Source organism: Boleophthalmus pectinirostris, unplaced genomic scaffold, assembly GCF_026225935.1.
Source record: "Boleophthalmus pectinirostris isolate CB_2022bp ecotype Guang Dong unplaced genomic scaffold, ASM2622593v1 HiC_scaffold_16, whole genome shotgun sequence".
Taxonomy (NCBI): Eukaryota; Metazoa; Chordata; class Actinopteri; order Gobiiformes; family Gobiidae; genus Boleophthalmus; species Boleophthalmus pectinirostris.
Window position 1 is genome coordinate 2871243 of NW_026571095.1, and position 14568 is coordinate 2885810.

The 14568-nt window shown below is 39.2% G+C and overlaps 1 protein-coding gene across 1 annotated transcript in view; it reads left to right on the forward strand.

Annotated features, from left to right (window-relative positions):
- Positions 1 to 14568, forward strand: part of LOC110153344 (disco-interacting protein 2 homolog C) — a 304174-nt gene that overhangs the window by 235992 nt on the left and 53614 nt on the right. Inside the window, exons 13-19 of the mRNA XM_055151871.1 lie at positions 2359 to 2461; positions 2545 to 2609; positions 3634 to 3727; positions 4973 to 5092; positions 5375 to 5489; positions 11737 to 11876; positions 13141 to 13277. Of these exons, the coding sequence (XP_055007846.1) occupies positions 2359 to 2461; positions 2545 to 2609; positions 3634 to 3727; positions 4973 to 5092; positions 5375 to 5489; positions 11737 to 11876; positions 13141 to 13277 (774 nt within the window). The remainder of the gene's footprint in view (positions 1 to 2358; positions 2462 to 2544; positions 2610 to 3633; positions 3728 to 4972; positions 5093 to 5374; positions 5490 to 11736; positions 11877 to 13140; positions 13278 to 14568) is intronic.

The following is a 14568-nucleotide window of genomic DNA, read 5'->3' on the forward strand; positions in this document are numbered from 1 at the left end:
CACAGCAACGCCAAAATCGCGATCATCAAAGAAGCAAATCGCAGCCAAAATCGGGCAAATTCCTGTACTGTGCGGCGGCCTTTAGTGTGTTTTGATCATCTTAATCGTTATTTGGACTTTACTGACTTCAGCAAACACAGCGGCGTGCTTAAATCTCCTTGATAAAGTAGAAAAGTTAAAGTTGGCACTGTCACAGTTGTTTCCACATGGTTCTGATCCAAGAATGTTGTGTCTTTCTGGGCCTTGCTTCTTTATGGTTCTCATCCAACAAAATGTTTCCAGTCTGTTTTTTTTTTTTTCTTTTCACAAATAGCTGCTTTGAACTAATAACTTTCCTGAACTAGAAGAAATAAAAGCCAAGTGCAAGTGCTTTTAAAGGTGCACTATGTCACTTTTTTGTTGTATTGTTTGCCTGGAATGTTCCACAGTATGGCATTAAACTGTCTACGTTTATTCAGTTACTGGGGTTTTGATTGCAAAGAAAATACCTTAAAAAAATCATGCATTCACCTGCTTGTCTCCTTGAAGAAAGAATAATGCCGTACTGTGCAACATTCTAGAAATCTCCATAACAACTCCATACAGACAAGAGGTGACTGACCTTCTACCAGAAAAGCTCCAGAGTGCAGCTTTAAGAACATTTAGTACAACTCACCTTTATGTAACAAATAATACTCCCTGCAACTGTACAACAACTCACTTTTATGTAACAGATAATACTCCCTACAACTGTACAACAACTCACTTTTATGTAACAGATAATACTCCCTACAACTGTACAACAACTCACTTTTATGTAACAGATAATACTCCCTACAACTGTACAACAACTCACTTTATGTAACAGATAATACTCCCTACAACTGTACAACAACTCACTTTATGTAACAAATAATACTCCCTACAACTGGACAACAACTCACTTTTATGTAACAGATAATACTCCCTACAACTGGACAACAACTCACTTTATGTAACAGATAATACTCCCTACACTGTACAACAACTCACTTTATGTAACAATAATACTCCCTACAACTGTACAACAACTCACTTTATGTAACAGATAATACTCCCTACAACTGTACAACAACTCACTTTATGTAACAGATAATACTCCCTACAACTGTACACAAACTCACTTTTATGTAACAGATAATACTCCCTACAACTGTACAACAACTCACTTATGTAACAGATAATACTCCCTACAACTGTACAACAACTCACTTTATGTAACAGATAATACTCCCTACAACTGTACAACAACTCACTTTATGTAACAAATAATACTCCCTACAACTGTACAACAACTCACTTATGTAACAGATAATACTCCCTACAACTGTACAACAACTCACTTTATGTAACAGATAATACTCCCTACAACTGGACAACAACTCACTTTATGTAACAGATAATACTCCCTACAACTGTACAACAACTCACTTTATGTAACAGATAATACTCCCTACAACTGTACAACAACTCACTTTATGTAACAAATAATACTCCCTACAACTGTACAACAACTCACTTTATGTAACAGATAATACTCCCTACAACTGTACAACAACTCACTTTATGTAACAGATAATACTCCCTACAACTGTACAACAACTCACTTTATGTAACAGATAATACTCCCTACAACTGTACAACAACTCACTTTATGTAACAGATAATACTCCCTACAACTGTACAACAACTCACTTTATGTAACAGATAATACTCCCTACAACTGTACAACAACTCACTTTTATGTAACAGATAATACTCCCTACAACTGTACAACAACTCACTTTATGTAACAGATAATACTCCCTACAACTGGACAACAACTCACTTTATGTAACAGATAATACTCCCTACAACTGTACAACAACTCACTTTATGTAACAGATAATACTCCCTACAACTGTACAAAACTCACTTTATGTAACAAATAATACTCCCTACAACTGTACAACAGTCATTATGTAACAGATAATACTCCCTACAACTGTACAACAACTATGTAACAGATAATACTCCTACAACTGTACAACACTTAACAGTAATACTCCCTACAACTGCACAACCACTCGCCCTACGTAACAGATAATACTCCCTACAACTGTACAACTCACTTATATATAACATATAATACTCCCTACAACTGTACAACAACTCACATTTACGTATTTATTATTACAATGTATATTTTTTTCTCTTTGATGTTATATTATATTGTGATGTGTGAGCTCCTGTGTTTTAAAAATTCTCTTGTGGATCAGTAGTTTGTCTAAGTCTGATGTAGAGTGCGTTATGCTCTTTAGAAATGTGATTTTTGTGTTTTGTTTCCGTCCTCTTGTCCAGTATAAGACGTGTAAAGACGGCAGCGTTCTCGGGGTGACAGTGACCAGGACGGCGATGCTCGCTCACAGTCAAGCCTTAACCCAGTGCTGCTCCTACACCGAAGGTACACAAAACCTCAACTCCACATCACAATTACACCTTATTTTTCATCTTTTAAAGTGTATTTTTGATGTATTTGCCTTTTAGCCGAGACCATAGTGAATGTATTGGACTTCAAGAAAGACGTGGGACTGTGGCACGCTGTCCTCACTGTGAGTCCAAAAAACATCTCACTTTATAATGGAAACTTTACAAGATTTCTAACACGAGTAGAATCGTTTTTCATGTGAAAGAGTTGGAATGGAAGATTATTTTGGATTTAAAGTTTTTGATACATTATTTGAATCTGCTTTTGATCATTTATATAGTTTTTTTTTAAATTATTATTTCTTTTTTTATGTCTTCTTTTTCATAAAACACCATTTAGCACATGTAGTGAAAATGAGTTATGCATAAATGTTTCAGATGTTTGATTAATTATTGTAAAAATAAAAAAATATATAGTTTTTTATTAACAGACATATTTTTAAAGACCAGATCGAGCAATTCCCATTACTGAAGACTAGAAACTTCTCATTCACATTTGTGGACACTATTACCAACCAACATTTTAGAGTCTGTTTTTGTATTTTAGTTTAGATGCTCATTAGTTTGCAGCAGGCATGTCTAAACTCAGGCCCGTGAGCCAAATGCGGCCCTCAGACAAATTTTTCTTGGCCTTCAGGCTTCCAGGTGAATTGGCCAAAATGACTTTGCATCAATTAAATTTTTTTTACTGCAATTTAAAAAAAAAAATCTACTTTGATCTTAGCATGAATAAAGACTGATGGCTCATTCTAACGTGTTAAACATGCACATATTTCAATTATTCACTGTATTCATCACCAGTCTGTGGCCCTCGATCTTCCCTCTGCTTCGTCTGTGTGGCCCTTGATGAAAAAAGTTTGGACAGCCCTGCTTCACAGTAAAATAAACACATTTTTAGGCTTATATTTTAGCACAGTGATCAATTATTCCACATGTTTGAAACTAGTATGTAAACTGGAGAACTGAGAGAAAGGGTTTCCTTCATTCCTGCTTTCACTGTGTATTGCCCTGTATGCGTATGTACTCTGTAGTACTCTATATACTGTACTATATGTATATATACTCTATGTATACTATGTAAGCTGTGTACAGTGTTAATGTCCGAGGCCATGGCTGGTTATGTTGTGTGTGTGTGTGTGTGTGTTTCAGAGTGTGATGAACATGATGCACGTGATCAGTATCCCCTACGCCCTCATGAAGGTCAACCCTCTGTCCTGGATCCAGAAGGTCTGCCAGTACAAAGGTACATCTGAGACCAGAGACCAGACCTGAGACCAGAGACCAGACCTGAGACCAGAGACCAAACCTGAGACCAGAGACCAGACCTGAGACCAGACCAGACCTGAGACCAGAGACCATGAGACCAGACCTGAGACCAGAGACCAAACCTGAGACCAGAGACCAAACCAGAGACCAGACCTGAGACCAGAGACCAGACCTGAGACCAGAGACCAGACCTGAGACCTGAGACCAGACCTGAGACCAGAGACCAGACCTGAGACCAGAGACCAAACCTGAGACCTGAGACCAGACCTGAGACCAGAGACCAAACCTGAGACCAGAGACCAGACCTGAGACCAGAGACCAGACCTGAGACCAGAGAGACCAGACCAGACCAGAGACCAGAGACCAGACCTGAGACCAGAGACCAGACCTGAGACCAGAGACCAGAGACCTGAGACCAGAGACCAGACCTGAGACCTGAGACCAGAGACCAGAGACCTGAGACCAGAGACCAGAGACCTGAGACCTGAGACCTGAGACCAGAGACCAGACCTGAGACCTGAGACCTGAGACCAGAGAGACCAGACCTGAGACCAGAGACCAGACCTGAGACTAGACCTGAGACCAGAGACCAGACCTGAGACTAGACCTGAGACCAGAGACTAGACCCAGAGACTAGACCCAGAGACCAGACCTGAGACCAGAGACCAGACCAGAGACCAGACCAGAGACCAGACCTGAGACCAGACCTGAGACCAGACCTGAGACCAGACCTGAGACCAGACCTGAGACCAGACCTGAGACCAGATCAGACCAAAGACCAGACCTGAGACAGACACCAGACCAGAGGCCAGACTAGAGACAAGACCTGGGACCAGATATGTGACCAGATCTGAAACTAGAGACCAGAAACCAGACCAAAAACCAGAAACCAGAGACCAGAGCAAAGTCCAGACCTGAGACCAGAGACTAGACCAGAGGCCAGACTAGAGAACAGAACAGGGAACAGGCCAGAGACCAGACCTGAGACCAGAGACTAGACCAGAGGCCAGACCAGAGAACAGAACAGGGAACAGGCCAGAGACCAGACCTGAGACCAGATCAGACCAAAGACCAGACCTGAGACCAGAGACTAGATCAGGGACCAAGGACCAGGGACCAGGGACCAAGGACCCAAGATCAGACCAGAGACTAGATCAGGGAGTGTAGAACTGTACTGGAACTAAAATGAATATCTGAACTGTACCTGTTGTGTTGTGTTCAGCGCGTGTGGCCTGTGTGAAGTCTCGGGACATGCACTGGGCTCTGGTGGCTCACAGGGACCAGAGGGACATCAACCTGAGCTCTCTGAGGATGCTACTGGTCGCCGACGGATCCAACCCCTGTAATATACTCTCATATACTCTACATACACTGCACTGTCCCCTACACAAGCACAACTAAGGAACAATTTTACTTCATGCCTGTCTTTGTAAAGTTCCTGTGAAGTTTAAAGATGTATTTTCTGGGTTTTAAAAGCACCTGTCTTCTCTCTGTGTGGAAAACCTGCCTTGCAACCTGCACCATTATTTCAATAAAAACATTTTAAAAAGTGTTCAAAAAAAGATTGTCCAAACTTAAAATGTAGAAGATGTAGATTGATTCGTATGTTTGTGTTGGTGTCCAGGGTCCATCTCTTCGTGTGACGCCTTCCTCAACGTGTTCCAAACCAAAGGCCTGAAGTCAGAGGTCATCTGCCCCTGTGCCAGCTCACCAGAGGCCCTCACCGTCGCCATCCGAAGGTACCAAATAGATTTACTTCATACTACTTTTTCTATAGATAAATACAAAATAAAGTCTCATATTGTTGTATTATTGTTGCTTTACCTGATTTTTTACTGTCTTCAAAAGTGAAAACAGAACTGCTTTATTTTAAACAGTTTGCAGAGGTCTAAAGTAAATCACAGAAAGAGTTTCTGAGCTCTTTTCACAGCTTTCAGACATCAGTGCAGAGTTGGTTAACTGCTGCTATTCCGACATGACACTATTTAGACAATGAGTGCATATACATGTACATCAGTATCCCGGTTATTAGCCATATCCCGGTTATGGCAGGATTTGGGATACTGTGTATACATGCACAGTGTTGGGAGTGTTACTTTTAAAATGTATTCCCCTACAGATTACAGATTACATACCCCAAAATGTAGTTTGTAACATAATCCATTAAGGTACTTAAAGTGATTAACGTAATCTGAATACTTTGGATTACTTTACTTTACTTGATTTGCTGTAGAAAAGCAAAGACGAGGATATTTTCACATAAGAAGTTTTGTCTGCTAAAAGAAAATAAAAAGACCAGACTTTCCTTAACGTATTAAAAAATATTATTGATAGAAGATGAGGAGACAAGGTCTGCGCAGCATGGTTTAGTCCTGTTAAATCCTGTTCTAGACCTGGTTTAGACCTGGTTTAGTCCTGTTAAATCCTGTTCTAGACCTGGTTTAGTCCTGTTAAATCCTGTTCTAGACCTGGTTTAGACCTGGTTTAGTCCTGTTAAATCCTGTTCTAGACCTGGTTTAGACCTGGTTTAGTCCTGTTAAATCCTGTTCTAGACCTGGTTTAGACCTGGTTTAGTCCTGTTAAATCCTGTTCTAGACCTGGTTTAGACCTGGTTTAGTCCTGTTAAATCCTGGTTTAGACATGGTTTAGACCCTGGTTTTAGTCCTGGTTTAGACCTGGTTTAGACATAGTTTAGACCTGGTTTTAGACCTGGTTTAGACCCTGGTTTTAGTCCTGGTTTAGTCCTGGTTTAGACATAGTTTAATCCTGGTTTTAGTCCTGGTTTAGACCTGGTTTTAGTCCTGGTTTAGTCCTGGTTTAGACCTGGTTTAGACCTGGTTTAGTCCTGGTTTACCACTCATTGAAACAGTAACTGTAACCGAATACAGTTACTCATAATTTGTACTCTGATTACGTAACTCTGGTACATGTAATCTGTTACTCCCCAACACTGTACATGCACCATGGTGAAACCGGGACACTCAAAAAACCATCATAACTGACGTCTGATTGTCGGAGTAGCGACATAAACATTATTTTTTCAAGTGTCCCACTACTTTGACTTTTTTTTTTTTTTTTTAATTGTTGGAGTAGCGGCACTTTATTATTATTCAAACATTCTGTTTTCCTGACATGAATAATATTAATGTGATGTTTATGTATGCATGTATGACATGTGGTGAAATTTGGGTTGGTCTGTCTGTACTGTACATAAGTGTCTGTGGGGAGGGTTAAAGTGCCAAAGTGCTTGTAGTGCATAAAGTGCAAAGTGATGTCTTTGACCTGGGCATGGAGGGAGAGTGTGGACTACAAATATATGTCATTATGAAGTTGGTTACTGTGTGTTTCAGGTTTGACTGTGACTTGATAGTAGTTGAGTTTAAGAACATTGAAGAACAGCGAGAGACACGCCTGGGTAGACTATCGCAAAAAAAAAATCACATGTCGGAATAGAGATACTAAAATTATCGGAAAACTGGCATGTCTAAATAGAGGAACGTTGTAATACCGGAATGTGTAAATAGAGACATGTCGTAATGAAGGGATGTCAGAATAGGTGGCGGACCCGGCAGAGTTATGCCATCAACTAGCATGCTAACTGCTCACTTCCTGAATATTGTAAAATAAACGTTGACCTCAAGAGATGCTTTTACAATATATCTGTACAGGCAAGACCGATTTTACTCAAATACACTTCTATTATTTTTTGGTAGTTAAATATATGATGTAATTATAGGAATTTTAAGTACCAAAACTTAATTATATAAAAGAATCCTGGCTTTTCAAATATTTATTCAGGAAAAATGCTTAAAACCTGTGAAGAAAAGCCAATTACACAGTCTCCTTTTACTACATTATAAAGCAGCTTTTATTAACCTGCTCCACATGGCCAGTCAAACTCACTTTGAAATAAAACTGTAAACGTCACTTACACGCACGGGGCAGAGGGCGGGTGCTATGGTGTATTTCACATTTCCCACAATGCACCGGGCTCCACAGGGGTACATGTGGCTGATGAGAGCCCTGCCCTCACATCCTGCTCATATTAAAGTACCACATAAAACTACTATTACTACATCATGTGGGTTTTCTTGTAGTAAAGTTGTACTGGCCCTGCTCTTTTCATCCCAACCCGTCGTTTACATGCCATAAATCCAGGTTTCACTCAGCACAGGAGGCAGCAGTAAACTCAAGCTCATGAAGTAAAGTGAAGTGAAGGTGTAATAAACTGTGAATAAAAGAGAGGTTTGCTAAAACACGAAAATACTGACTCAATTAGTTGCGCTCATGTGATGTCTTAAAGGTGCATTGTGTAACTTTTTGGTTGAGGGTCCATCACCTGCAGTGTTGGGAGTAACGTGTTTTAAAAGTAAGGAATTACTGTAATGCGTTGCTTTTTGCTGTAACGCAGTAATGTAACGAATTACAGGGGAAAAACCGAGTAATATTTTACTCAGTACAAATGTTTTTATAATGCTTTTGTAACCTGGATTGAAGTGGTGGGTTTTTCGTTTTTCTTCATACAAATTCCCTAAAATCACTGCAATATCAGCAATGGTGAAATGCCATCATTACAGTTCCGGCGCACCCGTGTAGACCGTCGGGTAACCACGGGCGAAAGGACCGGTTCAGAGCTCCGCCCCCACAGAGTTAATCATAGCTGACGCCGATCGTGCTTTGTGTGGAGTGATCACCTCCTTGTTTCTATGGAGATGTTTTTGCTCTGCCTGGAATGTTCCACAGTGTAACTGTAACTTAGTCTGGTTTGGAGATAGATCTGTCTACATTAAATAGATCGGACCCTCTACCAGAAAAGTTATACAATGCACCTTTAACTAAAGAGCCAGTTGTATGAATTGGTCAAACTTCTGTGTTAGAAATAAAAGTGTAACTTCTTTGTAACTTCTTTGATTTGGGGTCAGTCACCTGCTTGTCTCCATAGAGATGCTGCTGCTTTGCCTGAAATAGTCCACAGTATAGTGTAATTTTTATTGCTCAAAAACCTGACCTGGTGGCGTGAATTGCTTGTCTCCATGGAGATAGACGGCTTTACATCCAACATTTCCTGTTAGTATAAAATAACAAAATGCTAGAACTATTTTAAGTAACATACTGTATGTTACACCCTGTAATGTACACCATGTAATTATATAGTAATTAAGGTTAAAGGAGTTTTTTTTTTTTGTGTGTGTAATAAATCAGGTGAGTACACTGGCTGTGGTTGCAAGTTCACCAAGGTCTGATTAATATCTGATTTCTTGATGTTTAAAATTGCTTAAAGGACAAGCAAACAGAACAGTCTGATGTGAGTAATGAAGGCTCAGCAGCAGAAATAAGTCAGATGATTTCACTGTTTACCTGTCATTTTAATAATCTGTTATTAAAAGATATTTGCTCCAAAAACCTGACATTAGTCAGATTTTGAGTGTTTATGTAACCACAGACACTGTTTTAATTTCACAATACCATTAAAAAGTTGTGATTGCAGAGTGCAGTCAGTTGACTAGACTTAAAGCTGTAGATGAATTTTTTACCCAGTACCTAAAAAGTGCAACATTGGTGAATATCTAAATGTTACATAATCATGGCAAAGGAGGAATTCAATTTGTCAACTGAACAAACGTTGTTTTTTTATTGAATACCTTTTGCAGCTCATTTAAGTTCAGAACTGAAGAAGTAGCTTAGATGAACTGCAAAACATATTTGATCAAAAAAACTTTTGTCCAGTTCACAAATTGAATTTCTTCCTTGTCATGGATTTTATCTGGACGACTGAGGGACTTTTACACATATTATGTAACTATGGACTTATTAGATCAGGCGTGTCCAAACTATGGCCCGTGGGCCAAATGCAGCCCTCAGACATATTTTTCTTGGCCCTCAGGCTTCCAGGTGAAATGGCCCGAATGACGTTGCATCAATTAAAAATGTACTTTTTACTGCAAGTTTTTTTGAAAATCTACCTTGATAAAGCTAATAGTTAATATTTAGTGTGTGGTTTTAGCATGAATAATGATGGCTCATTCTAATGTGTGCATGCATGCATATATGTCAGTTGTTCACTGTATTGAGCACCAGTCTACGGCCTTTGACTGGCCCTCTGCTTCGTCTGAGTATAGATATGTGGCCCTTAATGAAAAAAGTTTGGACACCCCTGTATTAGATGATCAAATTGTACAACATAGACACAGCCTCTTTAATAAAATTCAAAGTAAATATTCACACTCACCAGTATATTTTTATGAATTCCCTTTTTGATTCAGATGTTATCCATTTATCCAAGTTTGGGATTAGTAAACCCTGGTGATTCTATCTACTTATTTTTTCCGAAAACTATAAACAATTCTGTATATATAAGTTGCTGTATTTTTCCTATTTTCCAAAGTGAACTGAGGAAAAACTTTGAGTTTTGCAGCCACAAACCACAGTGTCAGTGATGGAATGTTTCAAATCTGTTTCTCTTTCCCAAAAAACTCATATTTGCATAAAATGAGCTCCACATCAGAGAGACACACTGAGGGGTTGAGTGCTCACAGGTACTTTTCTATTCTGTTGCAACTGGATGGAAAAGTTGTATTTGTATTTGTACAGTATTAATACAGTAACTGAATCAACTTATTTTAAAAGTATATGAGGCAATGTTAAAGGTGTATTGTGTAACTTTTCTGGTGGGGGGCTTGTGTTTCCATTGAGATGCCTAGAATGTTAGAATGTTCCATAGTTAGGCATTTGTTATATTATTGTTACATGTCATTCTAGCATTTATTTCATGTTTTTTTATGGTTAAAAATACCTCGGAAATGACATTCTTACAGTAAACAGAGTCGGCTCTCCATAGACCTGACCTGTAACCTTTCCTTGTGACGCCTTGTACAATTACAGTAGGAAGAAACATTACACAAAAATAAAAATAAATTCATGTTCTGTGGAATATTTATAATATAAATATAATATTTGGGTTTTTTGTGTAGGATACATTACAGGTAGATTAGATATTTCTGCGCAATTCTAATTTATCCTCCTCAAATTTTTATGTTTATTTCGAAACATCTAAAATCAAAGTTCACTCTATGTAAAAAAGTTTTATTTTGAAAACTGTCATGACTCTGATAGTAATAACGGAGGTGGGACCAAGTTGTTGTTTTGTGAGTCTCAAGTCTTTGACCTCAAGTCCGAGTCAAGTCCCAAGTCAAATACAGACAAGTCCAAGTCGAGTCTCGAGTCACTGACCCATAAATCCAAGTCAAGTCCAAGTCGTCTGCTTTGAGCTTCAAGTCTTTAAACCAAAGTACTTAGATTTTTTCAATTTATATGAATTTTAAGATAAATTGTACTTAAAAAATCATAGTATATTTATATGTGAGTATTTATAGAATGTATAAGAGTTGTAGAAATGTAAACTTTTTCTTTTTAAATGTCTTGACAAGATCTTAGTGTGAATCATTACGCTCAGAATAGAAAGAATTCAGATTTTAAAGTGCTTCTTAAGTCTTCTCAAGTCACAGGCCTCAAGTCCGAGTCAAGTCCCAAGTCACTGCCCTTCAAGTCCAAGTCGAGTCCCAAGTCTTAGTCCATTTTATCAAGTCAAGTCCCAAGTCCTAAAAATAGTGACTCAAGTCCCACCTCTGAGTAATAGTAATAGTAAATTTCTTGTGAATGGTCCGTCACCTGCTTGTTACTATGGAGATGTCATTGCTCTGTCTGGAATGTTCCACAGTGTGACATTAAACAGCTCTACTTTACATTTATTCAATTACAGGTGGTTTTATTGCTCAAAAATACCCAGAAAAAGAGATCTGACCTGTAACTCAGTCTGGTTTGGTCTTCATGAAGATAAAAAGGTTTAATGCCATACTCTGGAACATTCCAGACAAAGCAATAACATCTCCATGAAGAAAAGCATTTGACGGACCCTCCATCTGAAACGTTACACCATGCGCCTTTAACCTGGATATGCCCGTACTTTACACTGCACTGTATTTCCAGGCCGGTGGAGGAGGACAGCGCCCCCCCTGGCCGAGGCGTGTTGTCCATGTCCGGTCTGAGTCACGGGGTGATCCGGGTCGACTCAGAGGAGAAACTGTCGGTGCTCACGCTGCAGGATGTGGGCTCGGTTATGCCTGGAGGTAAGAGCTACAACAACCTCAAGAGGCGATGAATGAAAAAGAAATGAACACGCAAAACAAATAAAATGGTGACTTTACAAACCATTCGAAAGTTTGGACACACCTTCTTATCACAAATTGTATAAAGAAGTGGACTAAGGGAGTGTGACGTCATCCACATCGTTCACCTCCAGTCAAATGAAGCTCACTGACAGTTATAGAGGCGAATGTGGAGCTGAGTTCCATATTAGGAATCGGAAATTTAAGGGACAAAATTGTAAAATAAAAACACCAGGATCATGTAGAGCGAGTTAATATGAACATTTTAAAGGGACAGTTTGGAATTTTGGACGTAGGACCTCATTTCCTCATGAGTCAGAGTGTTGGAGACGTGTGGAGACACTTTTTGAAATATTCCATCCAGTCCTTGTATTTGCAGAGGTCACTGGTGCTAGGCTAGTGCATGTCAATGGCCATAGTTATGCTGCCGCTAAAAACAGTCTTACCCACTCCACAAAACACCTGAAACAAATCTTTTATTACACCAGACTGTCCATGTGAATGTCTGTGTTGAAAGAATAATGTTTGAAATAAAACTAACCTTGCGTCGCATGAATCATCGCATGTTGAGGAACTATTTTCTCATATATCAGTTCACCGCTGCCGAGCTTTCTATCAGGAAGTACAACTCACTGCTGCTAAGACAGAAATCCTTCAAATGCAAGGTTGGTTTTACGTCTAAAATTATTCTTTCAACACAGACATTCACATGGACAGTCTGGTGTAATAATAGATTTGTTTCAGGTGTTTTTGTGGAGTGGGTAAGACTGTTTTTAGTGCAGGATAACTATGGCCATTGACATGCACTAGCCTAGCACCAGTGACCTCTGCAAATACAAGGACTGGATGGAATATTTCAAAAAGTGTCTCCACACGTCTCCAACACTCTGGCTCAATGTCCAAAAATTCCGGACTGTCCCTTTAAGACCAAAATGACGAACCTCACTGCAGCAGTTAAAGAGAGAGGGTTGAAAATTTTCCAATGTAAAGTCAGTGATTTGTGATTTGAGTCTGTGCTTTTTATTTAATGTTTTTCTTTTTGTTTACTCCTTTGCACATTCTACACACCTTGGGCTTTTTGAGGATTTGAATTGAATTGGATTTGATTGTGAGGAGATGGAGTATCTGAGAAGTGGTTGGTTCTGTTGCTGTGCTGTAGAGACTCATGTACAGTAGAATGAATAGCCCTTTAAGCCTGTTGGTGTAACTCTTGGTCTGTGTGCAGCTCTCATGTGTGCGGTGAGGCCTGAAGGACTCCCTCTGCTCTGTAAGACGGATGAGATCGGGGAGCTGTGTGTGTGTACTCTCGCCACTGGGACGTCCTACTACGGCCTCTCGGGAATGACCAAGAACACCTTCGAAGTGAGTCACGCTGGGTCGGGAAACTTGAATAAGATTATAAAACTGTTTGTAGGTAATGTCAAGTTGAAAAGTACAGTATTTTCTGCACTATAAGGCGCACTTAAAAGCTTTTAATTGAATCAAAAAACAACTGCGCGCCTTATAATCCAGAGCACCTTATATATGAATTTATTGGGGTGTCTTAGTACGACTTTAGTAAACTACAAAGCCGCTCCACTTGCAGCATTATAGCTACTCAAGGTTATTATAAAGTGAAAGTGCGAACTGCGTGGGAGCAGTGGATGAGAGAAGGAGAACACACATTCACCAAGACAGAGAGACAGCGCCGAGCGACTTTCTCCACGATCTGCCAATGGATCGTGGACGCCTGGGCTAAGGATCAGTATCAACTGTGGTCCGAGCTTTCACCAAGACCAGAATCATCACTGAACTGCCAGGGAACAGTAACCACACTGACTCGGATAATGACGAGAGGGATGTGGGTGTGCTGGATGCTGGAATCACACAACTGTCTGAACTATTATGAGTTATTGTGAATACGCGAACAATTTAACGTCTCAGACAGTATTTTTTTTTTTTACGCGTTACAATTGAACAAATTTGAGAGTTATTGTGAACGCGTTAAATCAAGTTTGACTGACTTATCTAACTGTTGTGTTTCGTTTAATGCGCCTTATAGTCCGGTGCGGTTTATATGTGAAAAAAAATTGAAAATAGACCATTCACTGACAGTGCACCTTACAATCCAGAGCGGAAAATACGGTATTAACTAATTCGTTGCTTCTTTTTCCCTGACAAAAGTATGTTTTTCCAGCCAGTACAAGTTATAAACTGCATTACATGAGAGGCACAGACAGAACTGAGAGGCAGAATTTCATAAAAATGTAGTATCAGTATAATCTATTACAAGTATTTGTTTAATAGGGATGTAACAATAACCAAAATATTGTGATATTATATCGTAAAAAGTCTGACAATAATATCATGGACCATCACAATATCTCGAATTACAAGTTCCTTTGCTTAAATACATGGTTTTATAGTAGTAACAGCTTATAAACATAGAGAACTACATATCCCACGATTCATTTCACACCTCACAGACAACATGAAGAAATATGTTTATTACTTGAATTCTTGGGATTATGACAGAAATAATTCACACCAAAATCTTGTCAAGGTATTTTAAAAGTAAGAAAATGTCCTATCTACAGTTATATTAGTCTCCTCAAAATATCGCAGTAAATATCGTACCGTGAGATTTGGATATTGTTACATCCCTATTGTTTAA